Source organism: Clarias gariepinus, chromosome 5 (genome assembly GCF_024256425.1).
Source record: "Clarias gariepinus isolate MV-2021 ecotype Netherlands chromosome 5, CGAR_prim_01v2, whole genome shotgun sequence".
NCBI lineage: Eukaryota > Metazoa > Chordata > Actinopteri > Siluriformes > Clariidae > Clarias > Clarias gariepinus.
In genome coordinates this window covers 16,809,351-16,832,654 of record NC_071104.1, presented here as the reverse complement: position 1 = coordinate 16,832,654, position 23,304 = coordinate 16,809,351, and the positions used below count along the sequence as shown (strand labels likewise).

Below are 23,304 nucleotides of genomic sequence, written 5' to 3'. Positions count from 1 at the left end.
GGATATTGCAACATGAATTTGACATAGTAAGAGACACTACAGATTTTTTGCTTTTTAAGCTTTTACCAAAAAAACAATTTAAGCAACAATTTTTAGAGACCACATGTTTCTAGAAGCTTCCACCAATTTAGTATCAATACTCATGAAGAAATATAAATAATTAGCATTTAAAATTGTTATTGTTTAAAGCAAGACAGTATAACGCTGAAAAATGGCCATTTTGGAGCCACATATAAAATCATCTCTCCAAAACGGCTTAAGTTAGCAACTTGAAATTTTCTAGGAAAGCAGGATTGGTCAATTCTATGTTGCATAAACTTCAAAAGTAGCTTGAGTGGTAAGGTTTTTCTGTATTATGTTTAAGATTTTAAAAAAAAATTATTAGCACAGATACTGTGTTTTGGCAGAGTGTTTAAGGATAGTCTCTCATACACTCTGTGCATATTACATTGCCTCTGTGATTGATATTGAAAACAACCAAATGAATAAATATAGGAATAGTAAATATAGGTGAATGAATATGAATGACGGTGGAAAGACTAATTTAATAAGTCTAAGTGGGAAGAAAAAAAAGACAACACATTTAAAGTTCTTTTCCTAGGTCATGCACATCAATCCCAAAACACCTGTGAGCACCAATTTCATACAGCTTCCTGCTATTGTCATTTCATTTCCTGAAAAAGAAGCATCCTTTCCTTTGCAGGTCCTGTCTAGCATCCTGCTTGGCTTTGAGTAAGCATTGCTGAATACATGACCAACTTCCTTTCTGAGTCATTTCTACTGTACTGTGCAAATACAAGCAGTGAATTGCTACACACTGAGTACCATTACATATCAATTATCCTGACGTCTTTCTTATTAATGAGGCGTGTGCACACGAGCAGTGTGTGTTTAGTGTTTTAAATTGATAAAAGATAAAAAGCATTTATAATTTCTCATGAACACAAGTTATCATCTATCATAATTAAACAAACAGCACAACATTAAGGAGACAGTGTTTACATGACAAGAGATTTTAATAAAAAAAAGTGAAATACTCAATGGTTTATAAAAAAAAATAATTCATGCTTTCCATGTAGAAGAAATTTTTAACACTAAAATGTGAACTTAATCTGTAGTGCAAACATATATAGCAATAACAACAATAATAAAAAGGTACACAAATACAGTACTTAACAAATTTCCCACTTGTGGGACTAATAAAGGTTTATCTTATCTTAATATCAAGGCTTTTGAAAGTATTTAAAAAGTTTTATGAGGTCTTATCAGTCTACAAGCTTCTGTGCAGTTGGGAAAAGATTCACTGTCCATTTGTTAGATGGACTGATAAATCCAAAAAATATGAGTGACATGAAAGCTTCACGCATTGTGAAAAGACATGCATGAGTGAAAGACATGCATTTTTGTAAACACATACACATTGATAATGCACACATGTTTTTTTCATGGCTAATACCAAGATCCAGTGTCAGTCATTACTGTTATGTACAAAATATTTAGTCATGTTGTCATGTGCATGTCCCTGTAGATGCATGCCAATAGTACGATGTGAGTCCAGTGTGATCGGCACCGCGGACACTCAAGGACTTCAGACAACAAGGGAGTCTCTGCTTAGATGAGTGGTCTGTTAAAACACCAAGAGCTACACATTAAAGACCCCATAAATAAATTAACTTAACTATTAACTAAGTTAACTTAATTATTATGAGGCACGGCAGAAGATAACAAGCACAAGCTTAAGGACTAAGCCCTTTTACTGATGCACAGTGTAACATCTGTTTAAAGTATAAAACCAAGGGACCTTTAAAGCTAAACATCTAATACTAACAATGCAATTAAAAAAACAAATCTCCATATAAATCATATCTTGTAAACAAATTTGAACAATTATATCTTTTCCTAGGCAAAGCACATATCTGCGAATGCAGTCAGTGTGACACATCCTGTTTCTGTTTCTATTTGTAAATATCTGGACTTTTAATTACTCTAAGGACTCTATGGATCATATTTTGAATAGACAATAAATGAATGCTAAAGGTGTCAAATATTTATTTACATCTGTGGTTTGAGTTAATTTTTTGCAGTTAAATGCACCTTAATTGATGTGCCGTCTTTGTCGCATTTTCGCCTGCTCATAGCAAATATCCCTACAGAAAACTCACCAGTTTTCTGGGTCTGTTCTTGTCCTCTCTGAGTTCCTGAAGAGTGTGGGACATGTTTTGATTAGGGCGAGTGTAAGAGAATGGCCTTAAGGCTGACTCCGTGGTACGACAGCGCTCTTGTTCCATGGGTTCCTCAGTTCGACAGCGAACTACCTCACAGTATGGAGGCAAAGATTCATCCTCCTCTGGTCGGTTGCTTGGTGGCCTGCTATAGTTACAGTCGCTGCTCTTTTTGGAGCCCTTTGATGGCGTGTCACTGTCATCATCACGCCGTCCACCACATTCACCCTGCCCTCTTGCCTTGCGCTCTAGCACAGAGGATAAGTAGGCATCATTGTATGACTTTCTTCGAGTAGCATACTGTTCGCTGCTGGTGTAATGTCTCCTTTGTGGTGACAAAGGGGGGCTATGGCGCCGCCAGTTGGCATCATCATCATCATCATCATCCCGAAAACCCCGTGTCCTGTAGGAATGTTCCAGGTCAAAATCTTGCTCAGGGTCACGGAGATCATAGAAGTCACCCCTTCGTCTATCTCGATGTCTGTAGTTCATTGCAAACTCCTCTAGTTCATCCAAAGATCCCGAGCGTCCTCTGCTGTCAAAGGCTTTCCTGGGTAGGTGCTCGGAGCGGCAGTTCCACCTGCATAAAAATGCTCACTAGAATTAGTAACCAGAACTCGAAACTTTAAAATAAACTTTAGGCCATAACAAACATTGAAATTATACCGGCTATCAGGTTGTTCTTCATTACGATTTCTTTGATATTGCGTAGGCCGGAGTCTGTGAGCCGTGGAAACTGTTTGGATCTGTGGATCATTGCTGAGATCACTGATTGGTGGCAGTACTTTCTTTGGCACTTGCCTATAGGTCTGCCTAAAATCCACATCGCCATCATGCAAGGAGCTTAGCTCTGATACACTGCCAGCTGTTGACAACATATAATTATTATAAGGACACATCAAAAACTGTTGTATGCAATTCACAAGCTGCAACAGAAATTCTGCTTAAACTACCTGGTAGTAAACTAGTAGCAGTAAAAAAAAAACAGAGCTGAACCACAAATCAATATTTGCGATAATGTGCTAAATTGGTAACTGGGTTAAGAATGAATGGGAGATCACTCGAGGTCATGTACAGTAATGTACAGTAGATGTATGGAAAAAAGTTTCAATGATAACCTTTCTTACTCACACTGTTTCACACACAAACATGCAAAGTGGTTACAAAACACACTGACTGCATACAGGCTTAAATCAGTGATCTGTCCATTTATGGAAATTTGACAGATCCCTCTCTATGTAGTACAAAATGTTCATTGCGTTCTGAACCTGACTGGGCTGGATACAATAGTAACCACACACTGAGGACACGCACACATTCTTGCTGCTTTCTTTTCTTTGTAAGAATTTACATTTCCATTTCATGTCCTTTCCTCTTCAGCTTTGTTTGCTCATGGCATGTTTTTTTTTATAAATGGCTGTTCAAAGTGTACAAAATATTTTACACAAATAATCTTGTCTACATGAAGTAGCTTTCAGGATTTTTTTTTCACTTTTATCAATGTAATTGAGCCAATACACATGTGTTCAATGTTTATCATAAATTTTTCTCCTGTAGACTAAAAAATTTTAATTTTTGTAGATCTCCAAAATTTAAGTTAATTACTATTTACTATATAAATACTGTGTATCCCACAATCAAGTTCAGTACACGCATTGGGAAGACAAATGTAGAGAAGACGATCGTCAACATGCTCCACAAGAGAGTAAGTCCCAGGAGGTCATTACGGAGAGTGCTGCATCGAAGCACATTCATGGAAAGTTCATGGAAGGGAAAGGTATGAAAGAAAACAATGCCCAAGCAAGAGGGATGAGCACAGCCTTATGAGAACTGTCTTCAGAAAATGGGCTACAACTGTTGCAGTACTAGTATAAAGCCCTTCCTGAACCAGAAAAAAACGTCAGAGTCGTCTTACTTGGGCTAAGGAGAAAAATAAAGTTGCTCACTGATTAAAAAAAAAAAAAAAAAAGTCTTCTTATCTAGTAAAAATTTTGCATTTTACTTGGAACTTAAGTTCCCAGAGTCAGTAGGAAGAGTTGAGATCCGCAGTTCCCCGAGTATTTTGAGGTGTCCACAGTCATTCTTTGGTGATTTGGGGTACCAAGTCATCTGCTGGTATTAGTCCACTGCGTTTGTTTAAGTCAAAAGCCAACACAGCCGTCTACCAGGAGATTTCAGTGCACTCCATGTGTTCGCTGCTGACAAGGTTTACGGAGATTTTGTTGCCGGTTTCCTTTTCCAGCTGGACTTTGACCCTACCCACAGTGCCAAAACTACCACTAACTGCCTTGCTGACTATGATATTTTTGTGCTCATAGAGAATCTAAGGGGTACTGTCAAGAGGGAGATGTGAAACAAGCAACCCAACAATAGACACAAGCTGAAGACTGCTACTCAAGCAATTCCTTAGTAGCAAGGTCCTCAGTAACACCTCAGGGGTGCCACAGGTTGATCACCTGAATGCAAAGACGTACTGATGCTGTAATTCGGAGCCCTGGCAACAAGTATTAAGAGTGCATATTGTTTTTCAATTTTAAAATAAAAAAAGAAATTTATAATTTTTCCACAATATAAAAATTTTAATGCATTTAATGCTTTATACCAACCTTGTCCTTAATAGTATTAAAACAAAAAAGCTGAAAGCTGAAAATGTAGAAATTCACTGACCTCTAGTTGTATTGTTCTCCACAGAGGGGGGCACTGCAAGCACCTTGGGCTCAGACAAAGTAGGTGCTGCTTGAGGAACCATGGGAATACCATAGTATGGTGGATATATTGCAATCTGAGGAGGTTGTCCATTTTTAGCTTTTTTACCTGCTTCATATACTGAAAAAAATAGATTAGATAATCCTGAGTATAAAAAATTACAGCATTAGAATACGGTAAATGAATGAATAGAGATGTGTGGGTGTGTTGGGTCGGGTCTGCGTTAGATACTCACAGTGCTTCGGACAACAGCATGTATCGGGGCAGCAACAGCAACGTACATAACAGCAGCAGGAGTGGGGACAGCACTGACACCAGCATACTCCAAGCAATAACAAAAGCAGAATGCTACCTAAGGCTACAGATGCCACAAATACCCACTCTGTAACAGAGAAAGAAAGAGACAGGGAATCATGTGAACATCTCATCAGACAATATTGCTATATTATTTCTATGATGTTCCAACATAGTAACCTGTGACTCAGACTCACATTAAGCATATCACCCTATAAGAATATAAACAAGTTTTCTACACACAGTGTATAAGCGCTAAAGAGAAAACTAAAAAAAAAAAAAAAAAATTGTTTATAAAGAAAACTAATACAGATGATTCAGATTATGTGTGTAGCTCCTTATCTCTAAGGTCAGTCTCTGTTTTTTGCTAATGATGTACTTCCTTTGGGCATGAGCAAAACCTTTAGACCTCAGCACAAATTCCATCCTGTTGAAAATTTGTTTTTTTGCAAGTGACTAACATAAATGTAATGTGAAATGCTTTGACTTTGGTTCAAGACAGTCAGATGAGAAATAAAATCAGTCAGATTAAGGATAGTTCATTGCAGGACGCCTGAGTATGAAATCTAATGTAAGGTTAATCGAAAAGCTAGAAAGTAGATTGGGTTAAGTTAAATACCATATTCCAACACAACGATTGACAGAGAGGACAGGGAGGAGAGTTTTAATGCAGAAACGTAGGCCAGACAGCAACAGACAGCAACAAAAGCCACCCTACCTGGGATAATCTCGAGCTCAAACTCAGGCAGGATGTCATTCGGGTCACCTGTCTTACCTGCAGAGATGAGATGAAGACAGGTGAGCAGTAGCTGCAGGGTAGAAAGTCTTGGCCAAGACTAAGATATGGCTAAGATACATACAAGCCACAGGATTAAAGAAAGGGTTAAAAAATCTGAGATTTCTGATAATCAATAGACATGCCGAAATTGGTTATTTTAGTAATTTAAGTGTTTATAGCCAAATAGATGCAAGATTTGTTAATACAAGTGTGGAAAAGCTGTACAGTATGTGATTGTAATCACAAGTGTATAAAGAGAAATCAAATGGTTGCAAATAGGAATAAAGAGAAAATGTATAAGGTTTGTTTATGGTGTTTAATATGTATTTAAGCAGTGCAAGACAGTCAGATGAACACAATATGTCTTATGATGCCATTCTAGAAGTTTATGTGTATAATGGAGTCTTGTGATAAGGGTCCTCTCTGGCAAGGTGGCTAATTATAGCAGGGTGCAATATTACTGCCACATTACAGTTCAAACAGCACATGCGTGAATGAATGCAGGGAAACATCACATGCACATGCCAAGTATGTTAGAAATCTGCTAATTAAATTTTTATGTTAGTATACAATAAATAATTTCTATGATACCAAAATGTTTACATTTTCCAGGGTGAGTACTGCCTCCTTATGTGCATACAAAAAAATTTAATGATCTCTAACCTTTCTTACTATAAGTGTTCTAACTATCTAAAGTGTTTATAATTAACTAGTGTTAGAAGTAAGCACACAGGAAATACAACTTACATAATGATATACATAAACACCAAACACAGAAAAATCAAATTCAATGCTGACATGGTTATATATACAAAAGATATAACTTCATAATGATTCCAAGGAGTATACGTAGAACTACTGGTGTATATACAGTATAAAATGAATGGAACTTCTTTAGAAAGGTCAAAGGGACAACGTAAAACATTGTGTGAAAAACATGAATTTCTCAGTGTGTGAATTGCTCTGCAATGGCTTAGAGTCCGCCATCCAATGTATCACAATTGCATAAGGGGGTACTACTCTGTGCTCTCTATCTACTGCAACCTTGACCCGGATATACTCTTTCTTATGTCTAAGAATTTTCTTCTTTGCCAATTTAGACAAAAAAAAAAAAAACTCAGTAAGAAACTAGATCTACAGTACTGTGTACAAGTCTTAAACCACGAATAATTTCCTCATATTTTGCTTCAAAGAGCCAGACTTTATTATAATTTTATTTATTACAATTTCTTGTGTAATTTAGTTTTAAAGAATATTTCTCTGAGCGTCCTGACTTTGTTGGCTCTCATTTTCTGACCAGTCCCTGTACCTGACATGTTTCAGATTTTTTTTATTAGTTATTAGTTTTATGTTTTTTTTATTTATTAGGTCACACAGTTACCTATAAATCATTCAAGCATAAAAAAGCATCCTACTTAAAGACATGAACCATTGAGAAACAAGTACAGATAATGACAGATGATCAAGCCGGTGATTAGTATACTAATGATGCTGAATGCTGAGTGGTTGGAACAGACAAAGGGGAAATGAGGTTGCTGCGTAGGTTGTTACATAAATAAGAATTTTTTTATTGTATCTTTCTGCACTTTGCAGCCTGTCACGGTAAAACCTTTGTTCTAATTTACTGAATATACATAATTACATTAAATTAAATTACATTTAATATGAAGGAATGAGCAGTGGCTCAAAACCTTTTGCACAGTACTGTGCATCTTTATTTCTAAAAAGCTGCTTTGTGACGATATCTACTGTTAAAAAGTGCGATGCAATTAAAACTTAGTTGAACACAAAACAATTCTTTTTACTTAACAACCAACCTATTTCTTTAGAATAAATAAACCAAGAAGGTGAGAACAAGAACCAGTAGCAGCACATTCATAGCATACTGTACAGATTATTAACTACTCTGACTCATCAGCTATCTAGCAAAAAAGAGGTCAGTGGTACATCATCGCCACAGTAACAGTGTGGGCTTTGTTTGCAGACAGGAGGCGTCCAAAATCACTGTCCCCACCTAGCCATGGTCAACCTTCAAACCTATGAACCTAGTGTTACATATATAGATATTTAGTCCAATTTCAACCAAGGACTAAACGAGTCTTTCAAGTCTATTCCCTGAAACTAATCAAACTGCTCGAGCTCAGTTTAAAATAAACTTCAAAAAGTCACAGGAGAAATTATCAACAAAATATACATAACTGACATGCATTTCATTACACATTTCAAATATATTGTACTCGTATGTTTTAAATGATGCACTAGCTTGCGTAATCACAGGCTCTCTGAGCATGAGCAGTGCATAATCAGTCTTTCTGGGGAAGAGATTTCAGTCCGTTGGACTTAGTGTGCCGAGCTGGCAGCACTACGAAACATTAATGGAGCACTCCGGCACTAGGCTTACTCTTACACTGCACCTTCATAAATCACAGATAGATGAGAAATTTGAAAGCCAAAGACAAGCAAGAGAGACAAAACTGAAAAGAATTGAAAACCGAAAGAGACAATGAGTAGGACATTAGCCATAGTAAGCGCTCAATAAACAGCACAGATAAGAATGAGGGAGTGTCAAGTCCAAAGTTAAATCCTCAGAGAGCCACTTTGCAAATTACTTTATTTCAGACTAGTCTTTTAACCCAGGGGTGCACTAATGTTTATAAAGTCAGGTACATTCAGTTAAAAATAACTGTGAAAAACAATCCATCTATTTACATAATGATTTAAATGTGTACATTAATGATTAACCTATTAATTGAGGCCATAAATGGAGACAAACCGTCCACATTGGCGACCCCTAACAGGAGCAGCCGAAAGAAGAAGATTGAGGCCATATAATCTTTTATTTATGTAAAAGAACTATTTGTTATTTGGCCTAGTCCTTATTATTAGTCCCGAGTTATTGAGGTGTGGAATACAGCTTTTCAACTTATGTGACTATTAAGAGGTTTAATAACTAAGAATGCAGTAACAAATGTAATATGTTTCATAATAGTGGGCTGCAAGTTGGAACCACACTAAATCATCAGGATCCACTGGGTTCCCTTCACGGACAAGTCTCTGAGAACCATGACTCAGTAAATGGGCTCTTTGGATACATGTTTTAATCTACCCTTCCCTTCCAAAACCCATTACAATCTGTTTACTCAGTGCCCACAAATGACTCACTGCATTCCCCAGAGTCTACATAGGCCTCTGATCTTTCTAGTGGTTATGTTGTAACTGTTTCTCCATTATCACTTTTTTCCTTTGACAGTAAACAAGAGGTTGTGATATATTTGGCATTTAAGAAAAAAACGCATCGGGTTAAGAGTGGATTATAAAGGCTGCCAATAAACTATGTCTGACAAATGAAGTTTGGACTTTTCTTTGTTTAGCAAAATAAAATAAAACTGCTGCAGTCACGCTGCCAAACAATCAAGCGATTCCTGCAGTTTATTTATTTATTTTTATTTTTTTTTTGCACATGGACCTGTATTTTATATGCGACTGACCTTAGAGGAGAGAAATGAACAAAGAGCCTCTTATTAAGCAACAGATCCCCGTCGAGAGGCATGCGCCATTCAGCCGTTACCATGGAAGCCCCTGTAAGAGGACTTGGAGAACTCAAACCTTGGAGTAAGCAAGCAGTTTTCATTGAACACTCATCCAGACACAACAAACACACACCACTAAAATATACAAGTGACACTCTGCTTACAAGCTATGCCTTAACACAATATGCCATTTAGTAATGTTTTGTAAAGTTCGGAAAGAAACCAACAAATGTATGCTAAATGCATAAAAATCATATCAAGCTTTAATAAGTAGCAACAATTAGGTCCCAATGTGATTTAAACAACTGTATGTATAACAAAGTTATAATTATAATGGTGAAATTTTTGCATTTATCAATTTAACTGGTGCAAATAACTACTATATTGCTAGTATGTTAACTAGTATGTTGCTGCTAACAAAATTATTACAAAAATATTTGACAGTTTCCTGAAGGGTCACAGTTCATGCACAGAGCGAAAAACTGTAAAATATTAACCACAACCATTTTACATTTAGACCTGGAGACTAAGGAATGCTTTGATCCCAAAGATTTGGTCATCATGATAGCTGTTACGTTACTCACTTAGGTCAGAATCACTAATTTCTTATCATGACCTGCAATTTTTCATCGCGACAAACCACTTAAACATACCGGTTTCTTACTAAAACACTATATTCATAATGATTATTTTGATTAGTTGCCAATTTGCATCATCAGTCACCAGTTTGCACCTCTATAATAGCTATAATACAGCTCCTAACCTTGGAGGGTGCCTCATCTGAGACATGTAATAAACAGATACTCACATATAGAAGTGCTGTCTGCATACATGAGCTCAAATATGGCCACAACTGGCTTGCACTACTTTAATTAACAGGGGATAGAGAGCATGCTATTCTTCACACACAGACAACAAAGTCAGTTTTGCTCCCTCGGCTTCCTTGGGAGAAAGGATAAATGCTTTTCTGTTGGGCAACTTGGGTGTTGATCGTAACAAGCCCCCTATGTTACAATCAACAAACACCTCTCAAAACACACTCAGGCTTCAGTGGAGTAATGCAATGCCTTTTATTACCCCAAATTTGATACATTTTTAATAAAGCCCATCTTGCGGTGTTTTTCTGACACAACAGTAAAATGCCAACAATAACAATTATTCTATTTATCAAAGAACCAGCACATGTTCTCCATTTATAGTTACAGTACATTTGGAACATCTGAAAAACAAGTAATTTAAATAGAATTATGAAGTGAATTGAAAAATGGTTTATTAGAAAACCAATTCTAAAACGCCTATGCATATTAGACCAATCAGAATTGAGAATTTAACAGCAATGACACCAAACTTCATTTTAAATGTGCATTCGCCGTTCTAGTTTGTGTTGTGGAGGATGTAACTCACCCAGCACCAGCAGCTCCACCTGGCCTTCATTTCTGCCCTCGAGATCATCACTACTGGCCACCTTACAGACATAGACACCACTGTCACCCCACTGTAGCTCTCCAATACGCAGGTCTGCTTCTAAACAACAGAAGTTGATGGTAAAACATTCATTACCATCCTGATGCAACAATCATACACAATTTAAGATATTTATTTAAAAATTATGATGCAACAATAATCAGACTTTATGGTTTTAAACTGTCAAAAAAAAAACACAAAAACAATAAAAGTGTAATTCATGATATATGCACAATATATACAATGTGCAATCCAGTGCTTTGCTGCTAGGTAAAGGGGATAAGAATGCTTTGTTTAGTAAGGGCAAGGGGGCTTGTTTGTTTTTGATAAAGAGTGAGATGTGGGGGGTGTCTCTGGGGAAAAGGAGAGCTGGAGTATTGCTCATTAAGGCCAGCCCCCAACCATTGTGTATTCCAGAAAACAAAACGGTGCCCTATTTAGAGAACAGGAAAAGTAGGAACACAATTCCCAGTGTTTCCTGCAAAGGCTGATTACGCACAAAAGGCTGATTACGCACACAGATTATATGTATAATGAAACTAGTACATGACTGAATTTGATTAAACGAAAACATCACATCTCACCCAGTGGTATACAATTCTATCAAAAATCTTAGATTTTAAGAACTCTTTTGAAATTAAATCAAAATACATCAAGCTGGTTGGTTCCCTTTTCATCAGCCATCTGACACAATCCTGACGATTTCACTGATTAATCATTGACCAGGGAAGCTCCCTCCCTTCAAGTCATCAAATTTAGTATTACCCTACTAGCTATATGCTAAGGGTGTGTGGGGCAGAGACAGAATAGCTGTTGTATGCTTCTCCACATTAGACCTCTACCTGGGTACTATACCTTCATCTTTAACCCGCATCATGCATGGCTAGTCGTAGGTTAAATGTTAATTGCTACAAATATTATCCAAATATCAAGATTATGATACATTACTGTTAATAATGGAGATATCTCTGCCTTTATACTGCTTTGCCAGGTTTAAGGAGTCTCCTTGCTTGGAAGCTACGATTTGTACAGTACGACTTTTATCGGAGCAGTCCAAGTGACTTCTGGTCCCCGGTTTAGAGCCACGAACTCCCAAAGTCTCCGAGAAGGTGAATGACTCTCTGGTTTGGTCTGTACAGTAAGACTTATACCACCACTGAACCACAGGTGGTTTGGAAGAGTGGGTGTTGTAGTGGCATTGCAGCACCACAGAGGAAAACAGCATGGCAAACTTCTTCTCATCCTCTACCGTCACATGAACACAGTCACAAGTCAACCCTGGAAAAAATAAAGAGGAAGGATCAAATAATTCAATACATTAACCTTGAATTTAATGTAATTCAACCTAATGGGAAAAGAAAGTTTACAATGTTGAATTAACCATAACCACAGCAAGGCTGAGTCTAACTTCGATATATTTAGTCTTTAGTATAAGTATTGCAGATTCAGTTTATAATATGATAAATCTTGTACCACCTTTAACACTTCCAATAAGTAATTTTTCATTGAAAAATATTAACTAAAATAAAGACATGAACATAGAATCTGTCTTCATTTTAGCTTCTCTCAGCTACAAAATCCGACAGACAAAAAAAAAGAAAGAAAAGAAAAGTGATAACCTGAAAATACCTAAAAACATCTGGACCTAGTCATCTAGCTATGTGGGAGATTACCAAAAAAAGCAAACTGGACTGACTCATAAGAAGGAGGATCTGCTTGATGGGTGTGTGTGTCTCAGTGTGTCTTGATGGGTGTGTGTCTTTTTTCTCAGGCTGCGTGATTAAGAAAAATTCCTGACCCCATGTGTCTGTGTGTAGGGGTGTGACTGAGGCAGGGGGTTTGTTAAGTTACAGAGAGGTCACGGTCTGTGTTTCGTCTGTCTTTGATGGTGCTTTTGCGATCTAAACATTCCTAAACAAGAGGAAATAACAGCCCGACTCTGCACTCGCTCTCTGCATTACTTCATATGCTGAAAAATTACAGCTTGTTTAAAACAAATCTGTTTCAGTTTTCATTTGAAGCCTTTTAATACCGGGTCAAAACCCCATGTGGACATCATCAGACTAAAGCTGAGCAGTGATGAAACTTTCATTCTATGAGGCTCCTAGCCAGGGCAGTAAAAAACGTCTCTCTGTCTCTCTCCTTTTGTTGTCAGCCAGATTCATTGTCCATCATTACGGAGCACCCCCACCAGATAAGCCCCAGTACAACGGGAACATGGGGGTGTTTAAACCCACCAATAAGATAAACTCACTAGCCCAGTCAAAAATGAATGCCCAATTAAATAAAAGAGATTTAAATACAACAGTTACAAGAAATTATATTTTAGTACAAGATAAACAGTGGGGTAGTCAAAAAGATCAATAAAAATGTAATATGACATGGAGACAGTAAACCAATATCCTTTTTATGTAAGCTTTCTATTCGATTAAAAAAAAATAATAACAATGAATATGAAATAAATTGGTCAAAGTAAATTGAAGTGGGTCAGAGTAGTAGCCATGGGATTTTTCATCCTGACGAAAGCAATGGAATATTATGTTTAACAAAAGACACATGAAACAGAAACATGCATTTGTCATCTTTAAGACAGATCTGGTGTAATGTAGTCTCATTCCTGCAGCCTCCCACCATTCTTCACTAAAGCACCCTGACTTCTGGGTCAGTTTAGGAGAGACTGGTTTTGAAATGTGCAAAAAAAAAATGATAATAATCCGCCAAGGGCAAACTGTGTTGTTTGAAAAGTACCAGAAACTTATGCATCACTGCTTTTTTTTTTTAATAAATCTTTATTAGTGCACTATATTCTTGCCTCCTGCAGTCAATGTGAACTTACACACACACACACACACACACACACGCGCGAGCTGTAAATGGCTTTTAGAAACTTTAACTCAAACAAAATCACATTCAAATGCTGAACTGTGTGCTCAACCTGTTGCCTCAAGTTTTACACCTTCTCCTGCAAATAATAGTTTGAAAGACTTACGTAAAATAAGTACGATGGGGATCCAATGACTCGATATAATTCTCATTGTCGAGTATAAAAACTGATTAATGTATATGTATCAGATCTTCTTATTTCCGTGGACCGTTGCTCGGGCCATGCTCGTGTCCGCGAGGCTGATGGATTAACATGAACGCGAGCGAGAAGAGAGTGGAATGTACCACTTTTAACAGGGGGGATACCTTTGGAACTTAGAATTATTAATGTGTCAAAAGTTCAACAATATAGCAAATAAAATATGCTAGAATGAATAGTTTTAAATATAATGCACTTTATTGGATTAAAACAATGAAAATGAGAGTCGTTATGAAAACAAAAACTGGCATTACGTTATGTACACTACCCATCTTCCAAAAATTGGCGCATCCAACAAGGACAAAAAAAAAAAAAAGTTATTATAATAATAATAATCAAAAGTTTCATTATGATGATGCGTTCAAATTATTTATACGAAACATGTATTTTTTATATATAAAAATTATTTAACAAGCAATCCTACACCATCTCTTATAACCCAAGGCATTAGCATTAATAACTACAACATAACTGTTGCTGTAAAAACGTGCTATGCTCAAATTAGTTCTAGAACAATCAGTAGGCTATACACAAATTAATTTTAATTGGAATAAACAAAAACTTAAAACTTTGATTAGATAATTACTGCAGTGACTAATATGTTTCAGTTGTCAACAGTTCTAACTCTGATACATTAAGAACCTTCTTATTTCTTAAACTACTGTTTGAGAAGACATATCTCATGGTCATGGAAAGATGTTAATGTGTTCCAGAAGCATCAAATTATCAGTCTGCATTAAGTAAAGAAAACAACTGAGGAGTCTAAATAGACTGGAATTGGGTTAAGAACCGGCTGATGCATTATTAAAACTTGGAAGTATAGTACTGAAGCTCAACTTCAGAAGAAACGTGGCCAAAAAAAAAAAAAAAACAACAACAATCATGATCAGAGATGACTTAAAAGCTTGGTGAAGCTGCATTGTAAAAAAAAAAAAAAAAAAAAAAAAGAGGAGAAATCACACATATGTTCAAGAATAAAAGTTTTTCCATATGCACAATGTAATAAGGATTGGGACTAAGAAAACTTCATGTTAGATTTTTTAGGGATTATAAAAGATTAGACTCTGAATCAACAGAAAAGGATCATGTGGTCCAAAGTGTCCAGATTGACCCTTTTCCAGAGTGATGGATGCATGAGGGTAAGAAGGTAAGCACATGAAGTGATGCAACCATCATGCATAGTACCCACTTTAAAAGCCTCTGAAGGCAGTGTTATGATCCGGAGTCTATATCTTATAAACATCAGTTTGTTAGATATAGGCACAGCAATGTTATATGGCAATAAAATTAAGACCAGGTTATTATAGCAATGATTTTTTTTTTATTTCTAGCTGATGCATAGGCATATTCCAGGACAGCAAGCCCAAGATTCCTATGGCTCATATGAGGACCATTAGATATTATTATTTTGCTGAACTTCTTTCTGTTTGAAGACATTCATTAAGTTCATGAATGAGAAACAATGGGGAGAAAATGCAGTGTATAGTCTGGGGCTCAGGGGATGGAGTTCCAACCCCATTGAAAATCATTGGGAGGTGCTGGAGAAGACTTTATGGAGCTGTTTGACTTTCCAGTCATCAATACAAACTTTCGGCCAATAAATAAATGTAACTCTGGTTGGAAATAAATGTTGTAACATTGCATAAGGTTGTCAAACAATGCAAAGAATGCAGGGAATGTGGCGGTAATTAAAACTAAAGGTGAGCCAACAATTTCTTCCAGTGACTTGTCGTATGGCTTGGCAGTACTTGTAATTAGTGGAATCAAAACCTTTATATTGTGCCTCCTTTGAGTACAACTGTGACATTTGTTTGAAAATACATATCAAAGGATCACATCTTAATGAATACATGACAAAAAAAATATTTGTAATAACTAAATAAAAAAGAGTTACCTCAAAAAATCATACATATAAAAGGTATAGGTCTAAACACTTTTATGCAAAGTGAATGAGCTTCAGGTATCATGCTTACAATTACTCATTATAGGTCTATACATATATTTTTCCAGTCATAAACCTGAAGATCTTCCTATTGATCAAGGCGATCGGCGTTTCGATCATAGCGCCCATAACGATCTCTCTGGTCATTATTGTGATCCTGGCGATCACCATAGCGGTGTCTGTGGTGTTCATAGCGACCCTGGCGATCATCATAATCTTCTCTGCGGTCATCAGAATAATATCTGTCACCATTATAGCGATTCTGGGGATAGTAACCTCTCCTATCATCAAAGTAATCTTCTCGATTATCATAACGCTCTCCACGATCGGTGTAGCGATCCTGCTGATCACCAAAACCATCCCTTCTGCCATCAGAGCGATTTTGCCGATCATCATCTTGATCTCTGAAATCACTGTATTGACCTCTGCGATCATCATAGTGTTTCTGAGGGTCATTATAATGATATGTGCGTTCATCAAAACGTTCTCTGCGATTTGCGTTACGGCCACCACTGCTAATGTCCCTGCGATCATCAAACCTGTCAGGATGTTCATCCTCTTGTCGATCATCATAGTCAAGCTTCCGATTGGAATTACGATCACTGTCCTTTTCAGCCGTCTCATACCTCTCTCTCTGGTCAATACTAATCTTTCTAACATCACCATCTTCTTGTTTCTCTTTATTTGGGATGTCAAGATAGTCTATAACTGGATGTCTAAGTGAAAAGAGCACACAATTTCATTCCTGTTAAAAGCAAACTGTTTAAAGTAAAATATTGGGAACATTAAACATTATATTCTCACAAACATCTGAATTTTTATGAAGGTTATCTTACTCCATGGCAAATTCCTCGGGCTTCTCCTTGTCTCTACAGCAGCAGTAAATTATTAGTACAAGCACTGCAATTCCAGCAACACAGCCTCCAATAATTCCTACAGTAGCTCCCATGTTCATTGTAGCTGCAAATTAAAGGTAAACATTAACACAGGTGACAACGATAAAAAGTGAAATAAAAATCTTTTCTTTATGCTACAGTTACAGTAAAGGAAAAAGGGAAAACTCACGTGGCATAACTGCCAGTGTGAGGTTGCACTTTGCAGAGCGAATCTGATTAGTCGATGTGCAAATGTAGTAACCTGATGTGTCCACGGACACATTAAACAAAGAAAGCAGTCCATCCTCTGGTAATGAATTAGAAGAAATTAAATTATGTCACAATCTTATACATGTACAGTGGAAATAAAAAAAAGCACACACATCCCTGTTAAAATGGCAATCTATATTTAATTAAAGGTGGGGGGGGGAAACGTCCGCTAAACTAATGCAATATATGGCCAAAAGTATGTGGACACTTTACCATAAGTGTTTAAAACCCACTTATGAGTGTGATCATCAGGTGTCCATGCATAGTCTGTACTTGGTTAGCATGCCTTTTGATTGTAATATACCACTGTATATACCACATATTTGGCGAATTTATTCTACACTTCTTTGGAAAAAATATTACAGGTCTATCAAATTGCAAGGGAATTTCCTGTGTATAGGCATCTTGAAGTTGTTCCACAAAGGGTTTTATTTTCTTTTGCTTTTTCCACTCTAATAAAAAAATAAAAAAACGGGGACATTCCAAAACATTTATTATTTTTTTCTAAAACCATTCCTTTGTTGACTTGGATTTGTGCCTTGTGTTGTTGTCATGCTAGAAGGCAACATTTTTTCTTAATTTTTAGCTGTCTAACAGGGGCCTGCAGGTTTTGTGGCCAAACAGATTGGTAGTTGGAGCTATCCATTATTCTTAAGTTAAGCCAGAGTCTCACCTGAAGAAAAGCAACTCATCACAATGTGTCATGTGCATGGTGTTATTTGGGTCTTGATTATGTTAAAAAAAATAATAAAATTTACAAATTAGTGTAAAAATTAAGTACAGTGCGGTGAACGTATTATCCAGAATTTTTTTTTTTGCATATTTGTCACATTTAAATGTGACAAATTTATCATCAATCAGTGATGGATAATCAAACAAATTTTAATATGTACAAAAAGTACAAATCAATTCCTGATCAACAACCTTGTAAATCCACTGGAGGAAACAGTTATAAAAGTATCTATATCCACGGTAAAATGAAAATGAGAGATTTAACCTAAAAGAATTTCGGTAAGGAAGAAGCCACTGTAAGAAAAAAAAGCACTATAAAAAGACGAACAATGGTTTGCAGATATGCTTAGCAAATTCCCCATTGTTGAATTAACACGTAGAGTGTTGAATTAAAATCCCACAGTGTTTATATGAGTTCAGTTCGACTCAAATAGACACTGAAAGTGTTACATCAACACTGGAGATTTTACTTTGAGTGGACAAAGATCTTACTGTGTCCCCTGGTCTGATGAAACAAAAATTGGACTGTTTGGCCATAATGACCATTGTTGTCTAAAGGGGAAAACATGGGGAGAACACCACCCCAACCGTTAGACATGAGGGATGGTGGCATAATATTATGGGGTGCTTTGCTCCAAGAGGGACTGGTGCACTTCACAAAATAGATGGCATCATAAAGAAGGGAGATTATGTGGATATATAAAAGCAACATATCAAGACATCTGCAAGAAAGTTAAAGCATGGTCACAAATGGCTTTTCCACATGGACAATGACCCTAAGCATACTTCCAAAGTTGTGGCAAAATGGCTTAAGGACACTTAAGTTGAGTTATTGCAGTGACCCTAACCTCAATCCAATATAAAATTAGTCAGCAGGAATGAGAAAAACATTCGAGCAAAAATTGTCCTTATTGTAAGAAGCTTGTGGAGGACAATTAAAAGGAAATATTACTAAATACAAACTGAGTGTATGTAAGCCTCTCACCCACACGGAAAGCTGAAATAAATATTTCTCTCATTACATTCTTAAAATAAATATGTATCACAGACATACTGGCAGTGGCTTTGGGTGGAAGTGGTCTTAAGACATTTTTGACATCATAGTTCTGCCACTGGTAGGTGGGAGCTGGGGAGCCCTCTTCAGAGACACAGGTCAGGTTGATGTTTTGTCCATACTCTGCAACACCTTTAATTTTACAGATAGGATTTGACGGCGCGACTGTCAAGCAGAAACACATAGTACAGAAACCCAATACAAAAGAGGTTAAATTAGATCACACCCTCTTTATAACTATTGCACTGTAAACATTATGTTATATTTAAGCTCTTAATTATGCTCTCATATTCATATTCGCACAAGCTTAATTATTCAAAAAATACTCCAAAAGCAATTATTATGCTGACTACAGATGTAATAAACAGTTTCTTACCCAGGACTATAAGCGATGTTAAACCTGACGTTTGTCCCACCGTATCACCAGGAATCTGAACAAAACATCTGATGCGTCTGCTTTCTCGCAAAGTGACTTGCTTCAGTATTAGTTTTGACTCTTTTTTATTCATATCACTCTCAATCAGGGCTTTTCCTTCATACATTTCACTGATATCTACATGGTTATCATTGGAATAGAAAGTCCCAAAAGTAATCTGTATTAGAAGGAAAGGTGAAAATCACTGAGTTCACTCTGTATACTTATCTGGTAAGGGAAGTATTGTGAACAGTAAAGCAATTTTTTTCAATCATTTATGCAATCTTGTTCATGGTTTTGTACAGCTTATGAGAATGTTTTATACCCCTTCATCATCAAATGACCCATCAGGATCACCAGTCCATGAGATGATAATGAGTCGGTTTTTAGGATTTTGGGGCTGAAAAGTGCATGTTATGATCACTTCATCACCTCGGGCAACTTCATAGTTGGACTGTGGAATACTAACTATCAATCCAAGAGCAGTAGAAATCACTACACAAAACATAAACAACACATCACGTCACTCAATCATTCATCTTCAGAAACTAGAGAAGACTTCAGAAAATATGTTTATAAAAAATGCAAATTATCTACCAACACAATAGTGTTGTTTACACAGTACATTAATATTCTGCATTTTATTTTCTTAACAGAAACCTAAAGAAACACAAAATCCACAAAACAAACAAAAACATGATTCATGCTTTTTTACAGAGCTTAAAAATACTGTACCAACAACTATAATACGCCCATACAAGCACAACACACAACTACAGGTGTAGCATTACAATATATGGGAGGCATACATTAAGTACCATTATACCTACAAAATGCTTTTTCTGCTAAGGGTTTGCAGCACAGTTTGAATCCAATATCAGTTTTGTAATATGTACAGACTCTATATAGTCTATCGTCACAGGTAATTGTAGCCATGCACTGTATATGTATTTTACATTATATACACATAATTTATCGCACTGCAATATAAACATGAAGTTCGTAAAGTTATTATATATAGTTCTTTACTGCAAAAAAATTTTAGACCCAAACTATAGATTATAATAATATAGTCAGTTGTATAATTTCTGTATTTTAGGATAAGGATATTCACAAGGATATTCAAGAATATTCAGTCATCATAAGTTAAATACAAAAAGATTACCTGACATCAGTAGTATGCCAGTTCCAGAAAAATTCACTTTCCATGTGTACATTTTACTTAATTATTCCAATTGAAAAGAATTAAAAATTTTAATTTAATTTTACTTTTTAGGTAATTAACAGCACAGATACTGGGTTGGTGACTGCACACTTCCTTATGACTGCTAGGTCAACATGTGCACTAATTTAACTGCTACATCTGCACACTAACCACACCTTGTTCACCCTTTGGACTTTCAGTGAACCTACTGTCCTAGCTCACCACTCACATATGGATGTAGATATTACTGAGTTACAGTATACGCATGTATAAATACACAATTGCTTTAAAGCTGAATCTGCAGGGTACCAAGCAATCAGCCTGTAATAAGTGTCTAAAAACGTATATATATATAAACCTTTTATTATTTTTCAAAAACAAAAAATTTATTGAAAGAGTTTTGAAAAATTACACAAATTATATCAAGCTATCACTAAAAATAATGTTTATATGTGTATTTAGGAACATTTTGTCATGAAAATATTAAATTAAAGACTCACTCTATACCTATTTTTGACTGTCTATGCCACCTGAATCATACATTCAGCTTCAATTATCATGAAATAATTATGTCCAATTTTAATCTTTTTTGTGTGTTTACTCTACTAATTTATGTAAACAGTTGCATAAAACATCTATTTTCTGTATTATTTGTAATTTTAGTAATTAAAAAATACATTTTGTGTCTGTCCCTACGTTCTGGTCAACTCTGTTAACTCTGTTATAAAAAGGCACAACAATCTTTAAAGCACTTATAAAAAAAAAGCATGTGACTTGCTCTAAGTGATGTCACTTCCTCTGGCGGGAAAATCTGAAAGGCACTGAGGAATGTCATTATTCCTCTCTCATTAATTTGTACAAAATGTGTAGGATACACCAATAGTAGAATAATTATTTGTCAAATCTGTTATTGTGATATTTCTCTCATTGTGATATATGAATCTCTCATTCACTTTTTTAAAAACAATAATATAATGAAAATACATAAATTTCTGTTTTAGACATGCCATGTGGTATCTGGTTTGAGGTTAGCATCTTGAGCTAAAGCACAAAATGTCAACTCTATTATTGTCAACTCTGTAACAGAGTTGACAGATTTTTCTGTTCGTACTTTGATTTTTTAGAATAATTTCTAAAAATCTTACAAGTTTAAGATCAGCAAATATTGAAAATATTAAATTTGAAGTGTGTTCTATGAAAATAAAAAAGTTTAACATAAAAAGAAAATTCAATTTTTTGTCTTCTTTTTCTATTTGAAATGTACCCGCGATTCTAGAATGACCCATATCATCTGACAATATATATAGTTTGTTTGTTTATTGGTTTTCATATATTTCCCAGAAAGTGGCGATCCAGAATACTTACATTGGCCCCCTGCCGTGGTTTCATGAAAGACGCTGTAAACTGTGCCATGTCTATTTCCGACCAGCAGATGGCAGTATAGCTTTAATGTCACCAAGATCCCACGGCCTTATTAAAAAACAACAACAACAATAATAATAACACAAAAATTTATATCTACTAAGAAAACTGTTTCAATTTAAAAAATGATCGGCGATTTTATTTAACATTTAACTGAAATAAGTTTCAGAAGGCCAAGTCATTACTCAAATAAATACATTTAAGCAGGTTATAAACCTTGCTTTTTTTGTTGCTGCAAAGTAATAACATCCAGTTCTCAATTATTTTTTCCCTATTATGTCTATATCATGTTATTATGTTTCCCAAAATAATATGATCCAGAGTATGATAAACTTTCAAATATATTAACCTGTGACTGTGTTGGTACCATCAAATGTGCCATTTTTTACATTGGAAGATGCATGTGCTGTATCATTAATTAGCCATTTGACTTTAGCTTTCAATTAATATCTGTGGTGTTTAAGTCTAACGAAGTATATTAAATAATTTTTGTATATTATGTTTCCTGCTGAAAAATACATACTAACGGTGTACAATGTATGTCATCAATATAGTTTGCGACCTTTACCTCCAAACCAGTCAAGAAAATAGTAGAATATAAAAGTGGTCATTATAGCATATATTTAGTATACTCCAAATAGACTATTAAGATATGCATTTTAAATTGAAATATTAAAATTTACGTTTAAATGGTGTTACATTACTTAAGAAGCCATATAATGTTTGGTACATTGACCAGTAGTCAGTGGTTGGACTGATTTTAATTATCCGTTGATGTTACTTTGGTAAATAAGCACAAGCCAGTACTATCAACAACTTATTACATTTTTTGCCTAATTTACTTTAACAGGTTTAATGCAAATCTTCCATCCACCATTGTGTGAAACGGTTATCCTGTGTAAGGTTGAGGGCACCTGAAGCCTATCCAAAGGTTTTTAAGGCACAAGGCACGGTACACCCTGGACGGGCGCACACACTATGAGCAATTTTGGAACACCAGGTAAACTAATCTGCATGTCTTTGGGCTGTGGGTCTAACCAATGTACCTGGAGGAAACCCGCCAAGCACAGGGAGAACATGCAAACTGCATCACAAAGATCCGAGGTGGGAATTGAACCCTAGACCCTGGAGGTGCAAGGCCACATTGCTAACCACTCTGCCACTGTGCTGCCTAATTTAAAAAAAAAAAAAAAAAAAAAAAAAAAACCTCATTATGTCTGTAAACAAAGAAGTTTTATGGCTGTGATTAGACAGCAAAATGTAACACTTTCTTACTTTCATTAACAGCTTCATTCTCAGGGTGGTGGTGAAACT

At 35.9% G+C, this 23,304-nt stretch overlaps 2 protein-coding genes across 4 annotated transcripts; both read right to left on the bottom strand.

Annotated features, from left to right (window-relative positions):
- Positions 1-1,030: 1,030 nt before the first annotated feature.
- On the bottom strand, positions 1,031-14,119 carry ildr2 (immunoglobulin-like domain containing receptor 2). Of its 2 annotated transcripts, XM_053496668.1 has the most exons (9): positions 13,984-14,119; positions 11,943-12,272; positions 10,935-11,054; positions 5,941-5,997; positions 5,164-5,310; positions 4,890-5,048; positions 2,889-3,087; positions 2,163-2,802; positions 1,031-1,624 (listed from the first exon to the last, which is right to left on the bottom strand). In XM_053496668.1, exons 1-9 carry the CDS (start codon positions 14,027-14,029, stop codon positions 1,589-1,591), a joined length of 1,734 nt encoding a protein of 577 aa, XP_053352643.1. In that variant the 5' UTR covers positions 14,030-14,119; the 3' UTR covers positions 1,031-1,588. The 2 variants fall into 2 exon arrangements, with proteins under 2 accessions (XP_053352643.1, XP_053352644.1); XM_053496669.1 differs by lacking the exon at positions 5,941-5,997.
- Positions 14,120-16,009: 1,890 nt separating this feature from the next.
- Positions 16,010-20,670, bottom strand: gpa33b (glycoprotein A33 (transmembrane), paralog b). 2 transcript variants are annotated; one of them, XM_053496997.1, is made up of 7 exons: positions 20,530-20,670; positions 19,690-19,859; positions 19,326-19,542; positions 18,950-19,114; positions 17,084-17,200; positions 16,855-16,978; positions 16,010-16,734 (listed from the first exon to the last, which is right to left on the bottom strand). In XM_053496997.1, exons 1-7 carry the CDS (start codon positions 20,579-20,581, stop codon positions 16,107-16,109), a joined length of 1,473 nt encoding a protein of 490 aa, XP_053352972.1. In that variant the 5' UTR covers positions 20,582-20,670; the 3' UTR covers positions 16,010-16,106. The 2 variants fall into 2 exon arrangements, with proteins under 2 accessions (XP_053352972.1, XP_053352973.1); XM_053496998.1 differs by having other exon boundaries at positions 18,950-19,081.
- Positions 20,671-23,304: the final 2,634 nt, after the last annotated feature.

Coding starts and splice junctions, on each gene's coding strand:
- ildr2 (XM_053496668.1), bottom strand. CDS start 14,029: ATGAGAATTATATCGAGTCATTGGATCCCCATCGTACTTATTTTAC. Junction 5,311..5,940: donor TGAGCTCGAGATTATCCCAG/GTAGGGTGGCTT, acceptor TCTCTGTTACAG/AGTGGGTATTTGTGGCATCT. Junction 2,803..2,888: donor GAAGAACAACCTGATAGCCG/GTATAATTTCAA, acceptor ATTTTTATGCAG/GTGGAACTGCCGCTCCGAGC.
- gpa33b (XM_053496997.1), bottom strand. CDS start 20,581: ATGTACACATGGAAAGTGAATTTTTCTGGAACTGGCATACTACTGATG. Junction 16,979..17,083: donor CACACTGGCAGTTATGCCAC/GTGAGTTTTCCC, acceptor TTTAATTTGCAG/CTACAATGAACATGGGAGCT. Junction 16,735..16,854: donor CCCGAGGAATTTGCCATGGA/GTAAGATAACCT, acceptor CTTTTCACTTAG/ACATCCAGTTATAGACTATC.